Genomic DNA, 23,478 nt, shown 5'->3' on the forward strand with positions numbered 1-23,478 from the left:
GCGCATATAACCTAGTAGTCGCAAAATGACGTAGCAAAATCAAGGTAAAACCTTTGTACTTCGTGACCGCTTTCACGATCGTTGCAGTCTCGCAACGGTAGAAGTTATTAATTATAGAACAGTGCCTGCAACAAGTTTTCCTCGGCGTATAAACATTTTAACGTAAGCGTACAGTATAACTTTCCGCACTTAACTGATTTTTAAATTTTATGATTTGTATATATTTTTTTCTGAAGTAGTGCAACCCATGAAAGTTTCGTCAATAAACAAGTAAACCACCAATCTTTTTGTCATACTCGTCACCATTATTATATCTCTTCATATTTCTACGCTACAATTCATTCCCGCTACGGTTCATTCAATCACGCTGAATTTTCTGTTGACCGCAGACAGTTCGATCAAAGGAAATGTCGGTTTCGATCTTTCGAGGTTTTGCCACAAAAGCCGAATTTCAGCCTTGAATCGACGCGCACAGTTGACTTTTCGACACTTTGGGACGCACGCGCCCGCGACGATGCAAAGACATGCTGAATTTCCCGCTGGTGTAGGAGGGAAAACTAAAGCCTGACCTTCGTCCCCCCGAGTTCCCGACAGAGGAGCCTTCACCCGGCCCACAATGTATGTCCTCGTCGCGACCCCGCACGCAAACTGAACTCACGCCTGTGATTTACGCGCCGAGCATTTTCTGCGATCTGATGATGGCAGATATGTCAATAGTTAGATTTTTTCACAATGACAAACTGGGTTCCAGTTAGTTTATCGTTGAAAATGCTTGTGCAGCCGAGACCTAAGGGATAGAGAAACACGCTTCTCTAAAACGCAATCCAGTGCCATTTTTCACTCTGTAATATTTATTACGTAATTGCAAACTGTGTGTGTGAAACGTGATACGATGAATACTCGGTGTACGTAAGAGCCCAGACAATGAAAGGAATAAGGAATTAAATTAAACACGGAGAATTACAAATTGAGAATTAAATTTCAACATAAAGGAATTACTTTATTGTAGACTGTGCCATGGTTTCCCATATGTAGAAATTTAATTCTCTATTCCTAATTACTTATGTTTAATTGCTTATTCCTGTCATTGTTTATTCCTGTCATTCTTTACTTCTGTCATTGTACTCGAGTTTTAAGATTCTTTGTTTAACTTTATTTTAAAAGAATATCTTATTGCATACGTGTAATTCTAAATAGTATTGCACAGTCTGTGGATATTATAGTTTTCGATATAACTGTTCCGCGCCAGACGCAAGCTTAATCGAGCCAATAGAGAAGATTGAGAATGATGGATCCACCTCGACATCCCTGTCGAGATCGACCATTGGTATGTCCAGGACCGTGCAATCCACTAAAGGCTCATCATCACCATCATCACCACCGTCATCATCATCATCATCATCATCGTCAGAAACCGGGGATGACTGGCGTCGTCGAGACGTCGTCGAGAAAAGATGAATCCTTGCCGAACGAATTTTCTCCAATAACGCTTTTAAGATTAAAGAAAGATATTTCTGCCACTTCCGTGACGTCGACGGACGATACATCAATCTCCAAAATCTCGTCATCCTTCTCCGGGCTCGCTTTGATCAAAATTCCAAGAATTCCTCAAACAAAACAAACCGACGTCCCCGCAGTCGTACGACAAACCCTGTCGCAGGGAAGATCGGAGGTCGGAGAACCATCGAGACCGAAAAACGAGAAGATCAAGAGAGAATCGCCACTTGCGGGAAAAATCGAATCGTCGACTCCGGTAAAAATAATATCCCGTCCGGAGGAACCAGCTGCGCAGACACCGACATATCCGGCACCGAGAACTCTGAACAACATGAAATGCGCGATTATGGAGAGGCTGAACAGATTAACGCTATCGCGTCTTTTCCTGTGTCTGACGATCTTGTTGATCTACGCGGGAATACACATATTATTGGCCGTAATCACATGGCGAACACCTGCGTACAAGTTTTTCGTATCCAGCCAGATCTGCGGAGTCCTCGCCTTTCTTATATGGCGACTGACCGGCACGATATTAATCTGAGCCGCACGAATAGATAATACACGAAGATAATGCGGTGCCGGACAAATATCGAAATTGATCGACATATACCGTCTTATACCAATTCATCACAATTACATACACGTGGAACAGCTACGGAGGATAACTTTCGTTAAAGTGAGAATTAATTAATCGATGATCGGCGTTAAATTGATGAGTTCTGCGACCTAGGAAGCGTGAAATATGAGTATCGGAGATCCCAGCAAGATTATATTTGAGCATCAAGACACCAAAAGCCTGGGGATCGAGTCGGCAATGTGTCTTGATTATACTAAAGAATACCGTGATTAATGGAGTCTTGCTACTGGAACAACTTCCATTTTTCCTTGTTCGCCTCCTTATTTCTGTAATTGTAAAGATATTCGGTTGGAATGTACAAATATATATTTCTCGAGAATATACATGTGTGTGTTTTCAAAAACTAAACATCTCTCACTATTGTTCAATATATACAATAAGTCCCCATTAAGATGTTTTGCGTTCTATTTATCGACAATTTTCAAGAAAACATTCTTCTCGAACTGAAAGAACTAAAGGCACACGCTTTTGTTCACGCCTTGTCCCGATCGCCTCTATCACTCGTGGTTGCTCCTCCGACAGGACCGCAAGGATAATTGTCGCGGTTTTCTAGATCTATTTATCCGATGACAGGCGTCCTTCTCCTTTTCTTACCCGAAGCCGCAAGATTCGTTCACGATGGACCTGGACGAAACGAGATTGGGATCCTTAAGCGGGCGCAGATAAGAAGGAACCCGGTTGTGTGTCACGCGAGTGCCCTGCCGCGGTCTATTCGTGGGGCACCAATACCCCCGGAGGACGGCCCCCCGCGACGCGAACCTCGCCTCTCGTCTCTCGAGAAGTGGTTTTGCGGTTTTGAGCTCCTCGAAAACGATCCTCCCTTCTCCGCGGCACGTACGGCATTCGGTTAGGTTCGTGCGGTTTTTAACAAGCGCATTGTCCAACCGCGTTGAATAGTATCGTCGTTACGTCGCCCGGGGCCCCGACACACCTTAACGACACGATTGTCGGCCCTTTAGGCCCTTTAGGCGAGGAATTAACCGCGCGGTGCATTCGAAATGCGCAGGCATCTCTGATGCGCGAGAGGCAAGCTCTCTATTCGCGGAGCCGATGAAAGACGGAGGACTGCGAAAAATCACGTTGTATTTCTCTCACGTTTGTAATTCAATTCCATTTTTCGCATTATATGCAAGATTTAGATTTGCGTCCCAATTTCACGATAACGACGTGACACTCGATACATAAAACTCTAAATCTATCTGCGATCGACCGACGACATCGTCGAGAAGTTTAACTGCAAAGTATGGAGGTATGGTTAGAAACTGCGCAGTTATAAATGGCAAAACATCAGTCTTAGAAATAACAAAGAGATAAAAAATTTTTTCGTAATTTAATATGGCATTAAGCACGTAATAGTAATCTAGCCAGCAATTTCAGGAGTAAATCGAATTTCCTTCTTCAAACTTGGAAGATTATTGTGACTTTTTTCTCAATACAATGTGGGCTCTTCGTTTATTCCTGCACACTATACTTGTTATTCGCGTACCAGAACAGGTGTCGAGTATTCAAGACTTCATGTCTCGAGTCTTGATATAATTTTGCGCATCGCGAAATGGACAGCAATCATCTGTGTGTCCTCACACGCTCCTAATGTGAGTATTAAAAAAAAAAAAACATTATCAAAAAACATCGCGGTTGCGCGGTACTATCGTAATTACTCCGAGTTGACACTCTATAAAATCATCAGGGTCGTTTACACCTCCTTCAGCCCTCCTGCCTTCACCCCGAGGCAGCTGCAGCTAACTCGCTTATCGCCGGCCTTGACGTGGACGACGTTTCCTCCGAAGAGCTCGGTGCTCGACTTTCACCTGCTGCGCGCGCGCGAGTCCGCGTGTTATGCTAAGAATAAATTTCGCAAATCGTGCATACATGCAAGAGTGCCATTTTCGCCGGTATCTCTGTTAAAAATACGCGCTGTACACGATCGTCGCGTTTCCGTGAACTTCAGGCGTGCGACGCCGATAAATCATCCGGAAAATTGCCATTAGGGTGGCGGAGGGATGACCAACCTGCCGGATAAGCGCGCCAGCTATTTAAGCATCGACGGCAAACCGATCGACGCCTCTCCCTCGAGATTTGCCACCCTTGTGATCCTTATCGCGCATTACGCTTGTACCCCATTGAATCCCGTGCTCAGTGACTCATGTTTTTACGAGGATCTCGCGCGGCAAACGAGTCAATTCATGCGGCGCGTGTCGCTATCGAAATTGCCGCGACCATGTCGAAGTATTATCTCCCTCCCCCCCGTTTACATTTCTAAAATAACGATAAATCCATAAAATGTTTAAAAAGAAAATAATTTTTGCTCAAAGAATAATGCTCGAAAGGAATCACGAATAAATGAAATACCAAAAATTAAAGATCTCGTGATATATAAAACTTGTTTGTAATACTTATACGAGATGGAGATTTTATATATTTTCAATTCATTCGCCTCGAAATTAATTCGCTTCAACTTCCGTTAACTTTATAATATATTAAATACAGCTCTCTAATTAACTCGCGACGTCCAGCTTGATAAATGTGCGTTAATTTCTCTACATTAACTTTTTCGACAATCAGTTACATCATCGTCGTATATGGATTCAGGTATTATGATTATAATAATAACTACAATTACAAAACGAAGTCTTCGTTCGCCACATGGCTTCTTACAAAAAAAAAAAAAAAAAAATTATCGCGGCTTAACCGAACCGAGTGTTTTTCACCATCACTTTTCACAATCGCGATAATATCGTAATTTCACCTGCGGATAATTTATTTCTGATTCCAACGCCAACAAGGATCGTCCACCTCTAATTCGCCGGTAAGCCTCGCGTCCGACATTACGGCGCATTTCCTCGTCAAATTAGGCGGGAACAAACAAGCCCTCGATGGCCCGTGGCTAACGAGGCCGTAATCGCAGAAACACCTCTACCCGCACGAAACCCTCTTGAACTACTCGTATATCTTTCCCGCTCTGCGAGGGGCGGGGAGGGGAGGGGGGAGGGCGACGAGACACAAGACCAGGGCCCGAGGAAACGCCCGCCGCGCCGATGGAGTTAATACAAATGTATTACGGAAGCGTTGGATATTATGCCCGATCCGACCCGAGTCGGAGTCAAGCCTAAAGTGTGTTTACCAAGCTAACGACTTCGTACGCCAGGTGGGTCGCAGCCTATTGTAATTATACCGCGGCTGTCGCGCACGTTTCACGTCCTGACGTCGTGACACCACCCAGCAGGATATCCCTGTTCCCGCGAAAAAAAAAGAAAGAAAGAAAGAAAGAAAGAAATAACGAGACGAGGAGAAAGCGATACTCTTCGTGACGGTGTATGCCCGGAGTTTGGACTGTTCAATATTTAAAAGGTGTCAGAACGGTGTGCTTCTCCATTCGGAAATGGTGGAAGTAAAGTTAATTAAAAATATTAATATTAACAAGTCTGAAAATTAATAAATCGAGAATGTTAATATTCCATATACGGCAGAAACATAATTCATTAAATTGGCTTAATTACTTGACACGATCTCCAATTAGTTTTTCTAATATCGGTCATATATCGGTTGCTTGAAAGTAATGTAACTTTCAGGACGTTCAACAGGATTGACGCTTTAATAATCATAATAACAATAAATTCGTAAAATTCTGCTTACTTATTAATGAAATTTTGAGCTATATATCAAGCACGCGAGTGTTCTTCATCGCGATATACCTCTTTGATATACCTGATGGCGAGACGCCAGTCTTCATCCTTAATCCACGGTGAGTTCTGCGGATGTTATCTTTCGTATTCGTTACGTGCATTAGTGTGTTTAGTCCACTCGGAGGCCTTCTAAGGCTGTTACCCCGCGTATTTATTATGTGCACTTCGTGTAACCGCGCGAAAACGGGGTCTAAAATGAAGAGATGTCTATCTACCCCTTCTCTCTTCTCCCCCCCCCCCCCATCTCTCCAGCTCCTTTCGACTTCTCTATCTTTTATTTCCTCTCTCCCTTTCTCTTTTTCTCTCTCGACATGCTGTTCTCTCTGTGCATGTTCTCCGCGGTGTAACGTGCACACGATCGTCCCAAGCCGGGTCGCGTGTGAGTGTATAATGTAGGTTGCTGGCACCTTGATGAAGGGTTCGCGTGACGAGTACCCTCTATCCGCCGGTATCCTGTCTCTCTCCTGACCTGCTCGTCCGCACCTCCTATTCCGTGCGGTTCACAGTCCACAGTTACCCACTTAAACGTTGGAAAAAAAACGCACAGCCGCGTCGACGACGACAACGACAACGACAACGGCAACGCGACAGCGCCGTTTTCCTCGTACAACAAATTCGCTTTTCGCTACATGTCTACGAAACACGTCAAAAAAAAGTTATAACTCGACTCGCTCGAACGAATGTCTGATATAATTACAACGAAATGGAAAACAAATATTAGATTTAATGTCGTAAGAAACAGAAAACTGTCACCTTTGATAGATTTCAATGACATAATAAGTTCCACTTGATTATCCAATTTCTATATCTCTTTTCTCAATACCTTTAAATAAATTGGTGATCGTACAAATCTCTTTGATTCGCCGTTGAAAGATCTTTCTTTTTGTTTGGGCGACCTTTAGTAATGTTTATCGTTTAGTCAAATTTATACATAAGTTGTCCATTTTTCGAACAGGCAAATGACCGTGGAAAATGCAAAGGAAACGATAAATAAAGGAAAAGAGGACAGAACGTCCCAAAAAGTATCGGGTGCGAACGTGGGAAAAGAGAAACCCCGGGATGCTCGAGAAGAAACCAAAGGAGTTCTCGGTCCCGGCACCCCGTAGGGCCAGACAATTCCACCTGATTGGTAGAATACGAATTCGTATTGTCACTCGGCAGACTGACGTTCAGCTCGCTCAGCTGGGATTTCGTGCTAAGTTGCTCGTGCTAACGACGCTATTCGTGCATCGCCAAGTTCTTGATATATCGATCGTCGTTGCCCGGCCGAGGACACGAAGAACAGCGGCACACCCTGTGCTTACTCCAAATTTTTTTAAATAAAGCTCAGGATTTTATCGTATATCCAAGGACCGCCATCAACGAGGCAATTTTTTTACGTCTCCCGTACCTAGTATTCATTTGATGATCATTTAAATCTATAAGCCACATCTGCTAAAAATTCGCTTCGGCTTAATAAAAAGATAAAAATGTTCAATGTACCATAATCTATTATTTTTTATTATTCCATTTCAAGGAAAATCTACCTAAGCGAGCAAAATTGAGGCAAAATCAATCTTCTAGACATCTCAAGGCCGTCCCTAACAAAAATACCTTTAAGATGTTTTTTTTTTTAGAGGTCTTACATCTCGATTTTGGATTTTGCATTAGCCGAGTAAGGTATTTGTTGCCTTATTTGCGTATACATTTTCTTTTTACAATTTAATTACGATTCGATTTCCTTAATGGTTGCTCTAGGCAACATTGTGCATGAATTCTGAACTTGAGATATCGCCTTCCAACTTGCCGACGATGATAACGCGGCAACGTGTTCCCCCGGGACGACGTCTCAAGGCTGCACGGATTGCGGCGGGTTATATTCTCAGGCGATCATCGCTCCACTCCGCTCGAGGCACTCGCGGCGTTTTGTAATTACGCGCCGTCCGTCTTATCCGAAATCATCCCGTACGTACGCGGCTTATCCAATTATCATCTGCTTTCCGCGCGCTGGCGTAAACACACACGCTTCGCGGGCGCTATAATGTATAGCAGTTCACCCGATCGCCTTCTGAAGGTTCTGCCTGCTGGAAGGTGGCCCTCCCTCTCCCTCTCCCTCTCCCCCATACCCGACACCTTACATTCGACGACGATAATTACCCGGCTCCCCGAGAGCCGCTAAGTATTTCGTAATTAGAGACCTGCCGGCTTATCCGAAATCGCACTCTCGATTACAAGCTCACGCGGCTTATCGATTATCATCTCTACCTCCTGCATAGCGCGCGCGTGAAGCCCTCTCCCCCCTCCCCCTCCTCCTCCCCCACTCTCCTCTCCCGCCCCTTCCTCTCTTCCCATTTTACTTTTACCTTCTATTTTACTCCTCCTCCTACTTCAACTGTTTCTCTACATGGTTTCTCTGTCTTTTATCGCGGACGCCAAGACGGCGAGAAGCGTGTCACGTCAATCAGCCGTGACACGAGGATATCGTTCGTAAGTCGTATGCGTTACGTCGACGACTGGAGATCCGTGTGAGGAAATTATGTAGCTGTATATCCTGAAACCGCGATAACGATATTCGCGTGAGCGCCTCGTCGATCGGTGGAGCTCTCGCGATCGAAGAGCAATGACTAAGTCAAACAAGTCGGCGCGCAATTTATCCAACGCCCGCGGCTTTCTCCTCGCTCAACAACGTAATAGTACCGCGCGTGTCATATGTCACACATTGTTGCGCATACGGGGAGGAATCGTAGACGTTAATGGTGGATGGCCTCGCGCGAGGCGGCTTATCCGGCGGCTTATCTAATATATCCGAGCGTGCTCTGGACAAACACGTGTGGCGTACACCCGACATTGATCACGCTCGGTAACACCTCAAGGTTGCGCTTTGGTAACAGCTACATTTCTACCGACAAACAGCCAACACGGTCCGGCGAGCCGCGGGGCGCCCGCAGGAGAAATAAGAAAGTACACATTCATATAGAAAGAAATTAAATCGCGTAATACCTTCGGATCGCATTGGTGGATTTATCAAGACGGCAATCTGAAACGGTCGCTCGAGGCCGCGGAGCTTCAGGTTTCCCGATCTCGTAATTCCAATGCTTGACGAGCGTCTTAAACGAACATAAGCCAGAAAGATGAAATCTTTGAATAGGATGTTTCCTATCAGTGGAGCCACTTCTTGAGCCTCTCAAATATGCGAGATATTTTGAGAAATATCGTATCCCGAAAGGTATTACAAATGGATTACGTAAAGTCGATCGGAGGCACCTGTTTACGCGATTTTTGAAGCGCGCTTCGTAATCGCGCTTCATGGCGCGGCTTATCCGCAATCACATTCGCAGTTACAACCGCGTGGCTTATCGGATTATCATCTACTTTCTGCACCGCATAAATAAACCACTGGTACACATCGCATTATAGAGAGAGCGCACTACGCAAGGTCAAACGCTGGTTGCGTAAAATAAAAACGGTGTCCAGCGGAGCGAATGATTAATGCACTTTTAATTGTAATAAGAGTGCGCGAGTTAAATTGAATTAGATGAGATTTGCTCCGTAAAAATTAAGTTATAGAAACGACTAGGAGCGGCAAGAGGAAACTTCATCGAATGGTTGGCTTTAGAATTACGATTGCCGTGATCGGAAGGGTAGGAGTCGGATATTGGCAAAAGTATCAGAAGTAATACTAAGAGGTACATTGGAAAGAATATCAAACATTAATTTCCGCAGAAGTGATTATTAATTCAGTATATTAAGCTACAGACTCAAATCTCTAAATTAATGAACACACTCCGCTGCAAACGCACGTTCGAGGCGTTTTCTTTATCGTGACCAGGAATACACTTTCTGGCACTTATCGATAATAATAACCAAAGCACGCATCCGGATTGCAAGCATCTCGGCGTCGGCGAGAGGGAAATACAACCTGATCTACTAGACGCGCGCGGTATTTCGCAATTAGCCTGGAAGCTTATCTCGATCGCAGTATCTCCGGGGAATTTCTAAAGACGCAATCGCGCGTTCCGCGGGTCCTCCGCCGATCGCGCGATCGCGAACTTCGGGCGATAATATTGCGCATCGATCATCGCGGCAGCGCGGGCCTCGGACTTGTACACGCACACGCACACGCACACGCACACGCACACGCACACGCACACGCACACGCGCTTAGGATAGCCGATGGTTAATTCTCTCGATCAACCCTCGTGCCCGTGCGCACGAATATCTCATAATTTCCGACGTGGTCACGCATCTCGACCGCAGCTGCGCGGGGCCGGCCAAACTTTATTAGCATACCTATAAAAATGCGTGCGTCCGCGCGTAAACGGGCGCGATAAATTACGTCTCTGGAACTCCCTTAAATATCTCGTAAAACGTCAGTCAATGAAATCCATTAGTTCAGGTACGCTGACGTAGCTGGTCGCTGCTCGCTACCGACAACATCGACGTCCGGGAGTTCTTGCCCGCGCGTGTCTTTTCCCGCTATTTGCTCGCGAATTAAAATCGCTCGTTTCGGCGTTGCGGTCTTTAAATACGGCCGATTAACGAGCACGTGAATATGAGTGCCCGCGAAGTCGCGTTACGATATCGTAAAGATAATTGCTGAGCGCCGTGGACGGCGAAGTTGTAAGAGCGAGACCCGGAGGACCTCTCCGTTCTGTCTGCGTTAAAACTGCAATCTCTCTCGTCACAATCTCTCTGAGACTGATCTCATTAATTTACAAAAAAAATATTTGAATATAAATTTTTTCGCAGATATATCGAAAGAATCATAAAGAAAATAAATGTAGAAATTGCTCAGTTGTAGAAATTGCGATCAGTCTTAGTAAAATACATAAAATTTTAAAAAAATGGAAATTTTTGAAATGAATAAATTACATTTGACGTATATTTTTAATATCCTTGTAAAGCTACAAATATAATTAAAAAATAAGAAAAAGATGCGTGGAAATAACAGTTTTGTTAAGGTATCTAAAAATTTGGTCAGATTTGAAAATAATTTGTTACATCAAATTTTTAGATACATAAAACATCCGTTGTCATCTTTCAAGCTTCGTTGTCATTTCCAGCAACAACTGACTGACAAATTCGTGCCGAGCTGCCTAACTCGTGTCTCGTATCAAATTTCTCCGCACGTCAATGTATACCTTCTCTCAATATATTCTCGCATCCCCGCTGATCGACACTTACCGGCCAGTCTTCGTAATGATCATCTCCGTGCCGAGATCATTGAACTTGTCCCAGAGCTCCTTGGTCTCGAGGTGGCACTCGATATCACGCAGCTCGTCAGAGTTGCAGCTGGTCCTCAGACGTTGCTGCTTCCTTTCATCCACGTTGCAACCGCTATCCACGTTGCACTTCCGCGAGGGCGTGCCGACCCCGGTCAAGTCATCAGCCAGCACCCCATGAACCGGACCGTCGTCGACACTGCTACACTCCTCCACGTCAACGTCCACCTCTTCGTCTTCCTCATTTGCGGATTTTTCGGTGCTCTCACTCTCGCCCTCGCAGTTCTCAGTCTCCTCGTCACCCAGGAGAGCCTCCTCCGTTACCACCGTCGCTGTCGCGACGATGTTTACCGGCGATTGACCTCCTGTAATAAAATTCTTTCTTTATCGCATTTGACATATCGCTGACACACTTTGAAGCTTACAATAAAAAATACGAGAGATCTATTAATATAGCTATTAATAAAATTATTCATAAAAAAAATTAAACGTAATTAACAGACGTTTGAAATTACTACTAACTTTACATAGAAGGATATTTCACAGGAAGACGATACGACATCGTCTTAACTTAAGTTTCCTAGTTATTACTAAGAATATAGATCGCTCGCAAGAATGATTTTTCGTAACGGAACAGGAGTCTTGTCGTGAATAACGGAAATTTTGCCGCGAGCAAAACAGAGATCTTGCCACACAAACATCTCGTCACGGATCGATCGGAGATCTTGTCGCGAGCGTGACGAAATTTTGCACACGCAACAGAAGTATTACAGTCACCAAAATCGATAGCACACACACACACACACACACACACACACACACACACACACACACACACACACAAATTCACTTTCACATACGGAAGCGACGGATGGTAAATTGACATCGAAATTAAGTTCGATTTTGTTAACAAATCGGAAATCGAGAACAAAGGATTGATAATCTCTTGTAATGTATACTGATCGAAAATTCTTACTTGGTATAATACTGTGCGATATCTCCTGACCCATGTTAACTGGATTTAATGATTCATCACATTGAAACATGCGCTGAATCGTGAAATAACAATACAGGTTAAACACAAATACAAATATCACCACTGTTTATTATAAACGTATATAACACATGTTTCAATATTATTTATATTTCAATGCTCATCGATACTGAAACAATGCGCAGTTTCCTAAATTCTACATTCGCGCACGTAGTCCTGAAATATAAAATTAGAAACACAAATACAATAAGAGTGATATAATCAATACTGTAGAAGATTGTGAACGATGGAATTAAAACAATTTAGAAAATTCACGAAAAGATTTATATATAGGAAATAAAGAACTATCAATGAGCTGTCAATAAAAAAATATAATTATCACAGAGAAAGAAAGAGAGAGATAGTAGCCATCATCGGATAATAAAAAATCTTAACTTCGAGCCCGATTGATTCCAAAAAGTTTTCCGATAACTTCTCCTGCATACAAAATTTGGATAATTAAATTTCTAAATAGTAGACAATTTTAATTTTGTATCATAAGCATAATATCGATCACAAGTCTGTTTCAGATTAAAACTCTCGTTATGCGAATGATTCCAGCGAGATCGTGAGCGTCGATCGGGGCTTATTGGGCCGAGATTTATCGCAAAATAACGGCGCCAACGATCACGGTGTAAGAAGAAACGCGGAAACGAAATCCCCGAAGCATGCGCGCGATTATCGCGAACCGCGTCGATTTAAATGAGCGAGATGAGCCCGAACGATATTGGGGAGAGCCGCCGCCTGTTAATTAATCGACCAGGCTCCGCATCTGCCACAAGATGGTGGCCGGCGCCTAATTAAACCGTCAGATTTTCAAGAAAGCCGATCCACCGCCGGTGTGCCGGTGTGTACACAATGTTAATTGCGGCAGGCTCGCGATATCGATCTGTTAATTTGTACTATTCCGCGCGAACAATGCGTCTTCCGGCGCGCGTTTATCTCAAATTGGATCCGCCGGCCGCGTTGTTCGCAAGTGCGTTCACGCACGTGCGTGGTGTACGCGCGTACACCGGGAAAATTTATCGACGCGTTGTCGTCGGAAACGAGAAACGGCTGCCACCGCGGTTTCACCTCTTCCGCGCAAACTGCCTGTCCACACGGAAAAAACTATTACGGCCTGTATTCTTATTTCCATTTAGCGCCGCATCTACCGCTTGATACGGCTGTCTGATACGAGAATTTATTCGCTTAATGTGAAAATCGTGTATCGGGAAGGTTGAGGAGAATCCGAGAAACCATATTTAATACTGATGAACGCGAGTCTTACTTTCCTAGCATCAAGATAGCATGCAATGTTAACGTAAAGTAAAACGCAATAAATATTTCTAAAGTATTTTCAAAAGAATAAAAAAGAGAGAGAGAGAGAGAGAGAGAGAGAGAGAGAGAGAGAGAAGAGACAGAGAGGAAGAAATAATTATCAGTACAAGTAGTATACCTGTCATATTTATCGTTTATAGATAGTTCCCTGGTAGAAACAGCCGAATACCCGAGAGTCTTTTCGTTTCCGGATTAACGGCTTAAGTTATCGAGCGCGTTTATTTCTGCTTCGTTCAGAAATGAAAAATGAAGAAGTGAGCTTCTGCTTTTCAATGGGTAATGCTAATTGAACAGCTTCTGGCCAAAGGAGTCGCACTGCGTATCTCGCGTGGTTCACCAAGCCAGAAAGCACGGTGATGATCGCTCGATCGCTCGATTGCAGACACTAATTCGACGCGTCGCTTCCAGTTCTCTTTCTGGCTTCTGGTCACCACGCTGACTTCATCTCTCCCTTCATCGCGCTCTCGAACGCACTCAAACCGGTTCCGCTAAATTTTCGACGATAATGGCGAAAACGATGATGATGACGACGACGACGACGATACGCATTTGCGAACGGCGATTACATTTGCCGTTCGCACGTCATGCCGTTGCGCGCAAACCTAACAATTTGCATTCCATTTAGATGAAACCTAAAGTAGTCTTTCACAAGGTTTCGCCATCCGACTGCCGTCGGATTTCTTAATCGACTCGAGACGATCTTTTCTCACTACTTGAAATTCATAGAAAGCCATATATCTTTGATAAAGAACTTTATATCATCTTAATTTCAAAATACGAGAAACTTAGATTTTATCTTTTTAGACAATTTTTATATAGGATAGTCAAGTGAGGAAAAATACAGCGTTTTTAAAGTATAATTCATGAAAATTTACTACCAAAAGAGTTTTTACCACTCCAAGATATTAAAGTGTCTATTAAGAATTAATTAACTCTAACTTACATAACTCCAACGCGGAAGGCGTTTTTAAGTGCTACGTTGATTAATATCCATCTTCTAAGTAAAAATAATTAAGAAGCAAGTAAACAGAACATTAACTTCACACGCATGAAATATTTGTGAAATGGGAGACGGGCACAAATTTCGCAAAATTCAAGAGATACCCAACCACGCTAGCAGGGCCAGGAGGAGAAGCGCGCCGTAGTTACGCGCATCGCGTGCTGTTCGTGCGTTGCGTGCGCGTACATCTGCGTGCATGCGTGCACGCACGCACGCACGCACGCACACACGCGGCTGGCTAATAATAATACGCTACTGAGATCACGTTCGCGTCGCGGCACGCGTGTCATGTCGTTCGCGATTTACGTGTAAAAAGGCGCGCGAATCAGCGAGCGAGCGAACACATACACGTTTTTTTTATACACGTTTTTATTTTTTTCCGCGGTTTTTCGAAATGTTCCTCGATTTTCTCGTCGCCAAGTTGTCCGATTCTGGTAGAAAGAAGTTCTCGCGCGAATGCGGGGAACAGCCGGTGGACGTGCGCTCGATAGGGGGAAAAAAGAGCCCGGTGCGTTAAAATTAACACTTCGACACACGCGTCTCTCGCGTGAGCCGCGAATGCGTCGTCGCCGGCCTTCCGCGACGTCACGCACGGCGAAATTGCCCGGATGTGCAACGCGTCTCGGCGTCGTTCGTTAATTTGCGAACAATCAACTGTCCGATTAAAAATCTTTGCTATTTCATAACGAACATACGTTTTCCGCCGTTCCGAGAAAGAGAGATAAATAAATAGACAGATAGATGACAAAAGTCAAGAAGATTGCATAGAACAGCAGCAAGTTGTATCATAATTGCTGATTAATAATAATAAATTTTTCAAGAAAACAATTTGCACGCAATGCGTAGTGCAAAAGAAAATTTAGAAAAGTCCACGTTAGATTTATACAAATATATCCGATTTTTATTACACGCACTCAAAAAGAAGTTTTGCTGAAGTATTTAGAAATTTGGCCAGATACAGATTTAAAAACTTTGTAGGATCGTGAATTTTTGTATGGTTTACCGTAAGTGTTTGTAGCATGCATTTTTGAATGTAATCAAAATTGTTACAAATAAGTTTTTCCTTTGACTTCTTCATTTCTCGAGCGTTAACAAGAATAAAAGGCAAATACAGACGTACTTTTGAGGTCGCATGAGGCATGCGGCGTGTCGCATGAAAACATGGGTCCCGATGGACTTAAAGCGTGCCTGAATCCCATATACAGGCACACGCTCGCATAAAGCGACACCATAGCGTAGGATGAATGCTCGACCGGAAGCTTTCCGGACAAATATACAGAAGGAGTTATACGGAGAGGACAAGAGAGAGAGAGAGAGATGAAGAGAGGAGGGGGGGGGGAGAAAGAGGGGATAGCCTCGCACATTGTGTGTATGTGCGTGTGCGCGCGCGCGCGCGTATGTGTGCGAGAAGGTGGTCCCATGCTCCATGTGATCTTTTAAGACCAGAAGAAATATGACCGAGCTACTGACGTAAGCTTCCTTTTGCCGAGACCGACGACCGACCACCCAGAATCCTGTCACCACCCAGGCCCCGCTGCGAAGGACGTCCCCGTTCGAGAGGATCGACGTATAAGCGCAATCCGATTGACGATCGCGTTACCGGAATCGCCAAGTTTTATCCAGGCCGGAAAAGAGAAACGTGCCCATCGCAGGTACGAGAGATCGAGTTCCGATCTCGGCACGGGCGAGGGATATCGATTTAGAAATCGAATAGGTGAATTTCGTGCAGCTACCTTGGGCGAGCCGAGCTGCTCTAATTTCGGTAATCTTCGGATGTGTGTAACGAATTCGATTAATCGTCTCGATCTATTTTCAGATGCCTAACTAGATCTACGACCTGATTGTCATAATTATTAGCGAATTATCGCCGTGCTGAGGAAAAATGATTTTCACGTTATGTAGTGCGTAACGTGTGATACTGCGATTACGCTATAGAAAATTGCGATAATTATGGTTGAAATATAATACGCGGCGTATTATCTTGCACTCACGTTCGACGCCGATATGATCCGGTGGCGAAGTGTGATGACTCTTAATTAGGGTACTTTAAAAGAAATAATCGACTCGCATCGACGGAAACGGCGCAAAAAACGCCAGCGCGTGTGTAAAACGGTGGCAATACCCCGGTTTCGCAACGAACCGTCAACACGACGCCATTACTGCCGACGGATTACAGAGAGAAGCGCATTAAAAAATAAATTGCATTTCATTTAGATCGCGAAACACGCCGCTACTCGATCACGCAAACGCAACTCCGTCTCGCGGCTAATTACATCGCTATAATCCGAACGGAGATGGAGAGTTTAGAGTATATATGTGGCATTCCTCTATCAAGATTGGATTAAGTTTTAAGAGATTCCGCATGACAATTAAATTATGCGCGAGCTATTCTTGGAGTATGTTATTTTCGCGTCATGTACTTTCACACCAAACTCAGTGGATTTTGAGCTAATTCAGAATGTACCTTGTACTTTTTGCAATATCAATCGAAACGTAAAGAAATTGCGACGGCCGTCAAAAAACAATTTGAAGAAAGATCGAAGATCAAGTTTCATTAATTTTATTGTACTTCCGCCTCTCTTGGTTCTTTCGCTCGTTAAATATAAATTTTTTATAAATATTTATAATTGTGTACAGAAAAACGACGAGGTATTTGAAAGAGAGAACGTTCCTCAAATGAATAATGTAAAACCGGACTATCCGAGATTCGAGGTCACATTCATGTTCCGTCAAAACCCTCGCACCCTTCGAAAGACACTGTAAAACACTTTGTTGGAGATACGCGAACAGGCGTGGGCAATCTCTTATCGGAGACTCGGAGCGCGAATTTTACGTAATTCCTTAATCCGAGTGCCCTTCTCCGGACATCTATCTCGGGCGGGAAAGGGCTTAAACCGGTTTGTAACGGATCCGCTAATTTCGCGCATGCAAGGATCTCGCGGCGCGAGACGGACGAGCGAGTCCGATTTCGCTAGCTGGGAAATTAGATGAGGAAGCGCGGGGGTACAACACACGCCCCGATCTCGTACACGCGAACCGGTTTCGGATCTCGCGCACACGCAGGAAGCGCATACTTCGGCGCGATCTCGAAAATAACGAAAAAGGACACGATCCTCGATCCTCGATGCGCTAGGGAAGAGAGAGAGAGAGAGAGAAAGAGAGAGAGAGAGAGAGAGAGAGAGAGAGAGAGGAAAAGAAAAGAAAACGAGAAGAGAAAGAGAGGAGGAAGGAAAAGGCAAGAAGTTCGCTCACTCATCTCGGCTCGCCTCGCCTCGTAATCAATTCAAATCTGGGTTAAGCCGGGGCGATCGTTACTCGCGACGGCGTCGCGACTCTTTTTGCATTGCTCTCGCGCGCGGAATAATGACTTCGCCAGAGACAATGATTACGATCTCTCACGGAGTGATATCGCGGATCTCATGAATCTCTAATTGCACCGCGGCCGGTATTTAATGCCCGCCCACTACACTAGGGACAGCGAGAGCTTCGACCGAACGCGGCCGACGATTAAGAATCCTTCGGATTGCCGGCGGCGAACGTAATGGCGTCGTTAAGTGCGCTAATGTGATTACTGGCTGAAAGGCGTCGGACGAGTCTCCGGCGACAAAAACACGCTCGGGCGATTTACGTTCGAGCCAGCGGCATAAAAATGCAGGTCGCACGGAAAAACGCGCTATTCTCGTGCGCCTTTTTCATCTCACCGCGTCATCTCGTTCTCTTTTCTCATCGCGCTTTCTGACGCGCTTCTTCGAGTTTGTGCTATCCGACGAACAAGCGAGATAAAATAGTATTAGCAAAAAAAAGTGCTATCATAAACCGCATTTTTTTACCTCAGCTTATTTCAAACTCGAATAATCGCACGCCATCGCTATTTCTGTTTCCCAGAATCTTTTGTTTTTGCGATTAAAGAGTTCCTTTTTTTTTTGGATAAATTGTATTATCATGAATTGTGTTTGCGTAACTCTTCTGAACTCTTCTTAAAAATAAAAAATTATAAATATTTTTCAGGAACACTGAAAAAAGAATGAAGTGATAAGGCGCACCAACTAGCGCGATCTCCATTTGAATATGTTAACACGTTTCTTATCTCGTAATTTCATAATTACGCTACGCGCATCGATCGTATTATACACATCGAGCGCATTCACAGGAAGGAATACACACGCGATAATAATTGCGCAATGCTGATATTAGGTACGACGAAGTGCAGGTGTAACAGCGGTAAGTCTCGCAATGGCGAAAGACAATTGCTATGGATGACCGCATTACTTGATTTTTATATTCTTGCATCTTCCAACAACCAATTGTTTTTCACATGTCGCAACAAGCAGTCTAGAAATTTGTATAATTAAACGCACAATTTTCCCTGCGCCGTAAAACACGATTCCTTCAACCTTTCTAAGACGCTTAATTGAGACTTTGGAATTTTTATAGCTCAGATATTTTTTATCGTGGAATTTTATACTACATAGTTTCTCTCCGAGATGTAGACATTCTTACAAACCTATTACATTTCATAATGCACGATATATTTGGCTTTTCTATGTTTCTTGACATGTTAATCAAGTTTTTAAGTAAAAATAAGATATAAAAGCTCGAGCAGAAATTTCATTTAACTCTCTAAAAGAACTGTTCGATCTTTCTCTATTTGTATGATTATCAACATTTGTAGAACGTTTTATTATTTTATCAGCGTTGATGAGTTTTTGACACATAAAAATTTATAACTTTTATTTATGTTTTTAAAATAAATATTAGGGTTTTAAATTTGAATTTCATTTTTATATATTTTTATTATGTAATAACAATCATGTAATCGTCACAAATCAATCGTCGAATGATTAAATTGTTGATTTAATCATTACTATTGTATAATTTCACATGATTTACATATTCGCGTATTAATTCTTATTGTTCTTATTTTCTCCTTTCTTCATTTCATATTTTTCTATTTCATTTTCCCATTTTTATTATATTTTATGGTCTTAATCATAATATTCAAGTTCAATCATACATTTTTTTACACAGAAGACAGAGAAAGACAACATCATCACAGAGAAGAATTTATAAAAGGTAATTTTATTTTTCGAATCATATTATTGTGAGACAAATAATCTTTCACGATATTTGTAACAAGTCCAGTTTAATCTGCGGAATGACAAAGTGCTGGTTGCGTAACTTCACAGTTCTACACGTACATTCCTTGGCTACGAATCCTGCGTCCAATTTGCATCGAGTTTCTTTCGTCACCGAAAAGCTCCATAAATCTGCGAAGGGGACTCCGATCTCGCTAGATCACCATCTGCTTAGCACGTCTAATGGACGCTCGTTAATTCTGGTGCGAACAGGTAAAATTTACGCGCAATTTGCTGGCAGCGATTCGCCGGTAGCAGCCGTGGCCTAGCGTTCCCGTTGCATGAGTGCGAACGCTATTTTGGACGCTAATTATCGTTCGGCTTGCCAAACGACGCTTTTTTCTTCCGACATGCTCGCCCGACGAATCGCGTATTCCTAATTAACGGGATAGCGCGCGATCAACACTCCCGTTCTAGGTCGAAGGCTAAGATTGGGCTGGCCTGATGTTAGACGATTTCGCAGATTTTAATTTTCATTTGAAATTTAAATATGCTTCAAAAAATAATTATCCAAAATTACTGAAAGACGTAAACAGCGTAAAAGAAAAATCAAAGATTAAAAAAAAAAAAAATAATTAAATAAGATTGATATATTCGAGATACTAAAAATTTGATTAGCAAATTTTCTTCTATTAATAATATTTGCCTAAATCCTAAGTCAGTAGATAATAATTATACGTTGATTGCATTTGTGAAAATATTTACGGATACATTATCGGAAATAAATTATAATTATGTATTTAAATATAACAGCATGTTTCCCTAATAGGTACTCTAATAGCTAAAATGTTGAAGTGAATAGATGCGAAAATGTTACAACCCGTTCGCTCGGACGAATCGCGCAGGCCGTCGGATAGAAAAGCACGCCGTAATGTGGACAGACCGAGAAGCGTTGTACACTTTACACTAACAAGCTCTAAATAAGCTCGTTAAGTCGTAAACTCAGTTATCCCTAAGATGAACCCGTAACTTAACCTTTTGTAACCCGAAAAGACTTTTATTGCGGCGCTAACAACCACGAGAGATGATTTGATTCGCTAAATCGAATTTTCTGTGATGACACATGATGGCGCACATGTCTCTTTCTCAAAATATCAAAAATACGAACGATCATTGGAATTAAGATGTTGAGACTAAGAATAATCTTTAACAGAGAAAGATAAATAGATAAAGAGAAATATATGAAGAGAAAATTAATTTCATAAACAAATCAAGGTGAAAATTTGAACAAAATGCCCTATATATTCATTGAAATCAAATGCTGACATTTAATTTAATTCAATTTTCCATTATAAATGAATCAATTCTGTATATCTTTTGTGTTTTCAACTATAAAAATAAAAATAATGCAATATGATATAGTTTTAAAAAATGTAAGAAACTTCTTCGAAAATTGCTATCGTCAATTTCTTCGTATAGAATTGCACAATTCATTTAAAATATTGTTACTCTTCCATAGAAAAAAAAAGAATATTACAAGACTTGATGTCAATTTATTGATAATCGCAAATGAAAACGCTGACTCACTACGAAGGAGACGGCAATAGCAATGAAAATGAAGATAAACGAATTTTTTTGAGCATATTTTCGTCTTTGACTGTACGGAATTAGGACCTGTCTTCGTGATGGACTACATTACGAGACCTTACGACACCGTGAAGATACGATTAAATTGTTTTACGAGGATGTTGCAAAGTGCGTTCCACCGTTTACGACCATCGCTGCCGGCAGCGATGCGCGAAACGAGCCACGTTCGCGTTTATCACTTCAGCGTCTGACATTTCCATCAGCTTCGTTTCTTCTTGCGTCCGCGTTCCGTTTGCGACAGTTTATTTCTCACACTTTCCATTGTCGTATCGCGCCACGGAAATGTCAAGGTATAAATGCCACAAATATTAAATGTCTCAAAGCGAACGAAAGAAGGAGGACCGACTTCGGAGGAGCTACCAACTCCATCTTGAATCGAAGTATTCGTTGAAAATTAATAAAATACCGAAAACAAGTGACTGTCAATTTTTTTTTTTTTTTAGATAATATTTAAAATGATTCAATATCTACAATATCTACAATATCTACAAAAAAATTAAAGACTTCCTGTTTGTCAACTGCCTTATCTTATCGTTCAACTAGAATTATGTCAGCATTCAATAACAAACGATTGTAGGATTAATCTTGTTATCCAGATAATTGTTATCAATAAATTATGAATAATCCTAGCTCTCACACAGGTTATTACAAAATGTGACTGGTCACTTCCGTATGGACAAAACAGTTTTGCTGAAGTATCTTAAAATTTGACCAGATATAGATCTGAAAATAATTTGATCGAACCATATTAAAATAAATTTTGTAGGACATTCAAATTGATTGCTAAAATATCAAAAATTGTTGCAATAATGCTGAAGCGTCCTACATAAACAAAATAATTTTCAGATCTATATCTGGTCAAATTTTAAGATAAAGCCGGCAAAACTGTTCTTCCCCTTGTGCGGAAACAGGTATTTTGCCAGGTCTGCCACACAAGGTTGCCTAGCTCGATAGCTAAGAATGGGTATTTTCGAAGAAATTACTAGCGGATTCTATATCCATAAAAAGAGAGACTCACGGTGATCCAATGCCGATCCAGCAACGAATCCATTGCCGGCTGAACATTCCAGGCTGGTATTAGCGGTGGCAGCAGCGTTGCCGATGCCCTGCAGGTGGTAATGCCCGAAGGACGAACCCCTGGGCGCCATGATGGCCGCGATGCTGAAGTCCGTCGCTTTTCCCCTCTCCCCCTTCGTAGGCATCCCTCCTCGCGCGCGCGACGACACTTACTCGTACGCGTCCGATCTCTTGTTACTCCGATCTTCTTACTCCGACCGATTCGTGCTCTCTTTCTCTCTGTCACGATTTTTTTGACGGTTCGTGTCACCAGGGTCCTCCACTTTCCTCTCTTTTTTTAAGGAAAGCCGAGAAAATCCTCACCCTCACTCGCGACAATTAGGCATATTATTACGTTTCTCGTTCCTCACTTCGTCCTTGTCTCCTCCTTGTCCTTTTTCTGTCACCAAACGTTCTTTCGTATCGACATATTGGCTCGCGACGGCGAGCGGGGACGCCTCCACCTCTCCCCTCGGGGTAATCGGGGTAATCGTGCGAATGCGATATCTGTTAGCGCGGAAAATTTTTTCGAAGTCCCGCGGCGAATTGTCACTCTCGTATCTCCACCCTGGACTGATACAACGCTGATCGTCGTTGTCGATTACTGTCGCTGGACTTTACGAGAAACGTACGGCGCACAACGCGTCTGCGCTGCTCGACTTCCCGGACTCCACTGGCGTGCCGTTCCTCCTCCCACGCGCACCGACTGCCCCACCACGTTACCGCGAGGCACGGCGGTTCGCGCAGCGTGGCGTAGCCGACGATTACGAGAGAGCGCTGCGCGCGCACGTATCGACCAGCTCCGCAGGCGGAGCCTATCGGTTGACAGCGCGACGCTCGACCATTCGGGCCTCTCATTCTCTTTGTTCCCGTCGAACCGTCGGGCCAGCCGCCGGGTCACGTGACGGTAAAGGCGGTGCGTGAGGAAAAGGCACTTCTCCTCGCTCACCACACCCTGCGAGCCAGCAACAACACCCCCATTCAGCGCAGTCATTACCACTACTACTATCGCTACCACTACCACCGCGACTATCCCACCACCACTGTCAAACGTCTGACACCGACCTCCCCTACTACAGCGACGACGGGGCGACGTGGGTATCTCGGAGTGGCGTAGCAGCGACACGGTGGCCGCGCAACGACGAAAGAGAGATCGATCGACCTCTCGCGCGCCGGATGGCCGGCGTTCGTACGCGTTTCGTATCTACGTATGTACCTCCGCCGCTCTCGCAGTGGCGTAGAACGAGGCTGTGGGGAACGAGAATCGCATGATTCGTTGTCTGTTGATTAACGCGAGCACTTAAAACCACCGCGCGCGGTTTATAGATG

General features: G+C 43.4%; 1 protein-coding gene across 2 annotated transcripts in view; it reads right to left on the bottom strand.

Moving 5' to 3' along the window:
* The window catches only part of LOC105432025 (uncharacterized), a 53,786-nt gene extending 30,744 nt beyond the window's left edge, over positions 1-23,042 (bottom strand). The window contains exons 1-2 of one of the 2 annotated variants that reach the window (XM_011646606.3): positions 22,112-23,042; positions 10,981-11,383 (exon numbers count right to left, since the gene is read on the bottom strand). In XM_011646606.3, the coding sequence (XP_011644908.2) occupies positions 10,981-11,383; positions 22,112-22,295 (587 nt within the window). In that variant the 5' untranslated portion in view covers positions 22,296-23,042. Of the gene's footprint in view, positions 1-10,980; positions 11,384-11,994; positions 12,112-22,111 lie in introns of those variants that run through there. The other variant, XM_089070901.1, reaches the window with a different exon arrangement.
* Between the last annotated feature and the right edge of the window lie 436 nt (positions 23,043-23,478).

The sequence above is a fragment of the Pogonomyrmex barbatus genome, unplaced genomic scaffold, assembly GCF_055798465.1.
Source record: "Pogonomyrmex barbatus isolate J1 unplaced genomic scaffold, ASM5579846v1 scaffold11, whole genome shotgun sequence".
In the NCBI taxonomy this organism is placed as follows: domain Eukaryota; kingdom Metazoa; phylum Arthropoda; class Insecta; order Hymenoptera; family Formicidae; genus Pogonomyrmex; species Pogonomyrmex barbatus.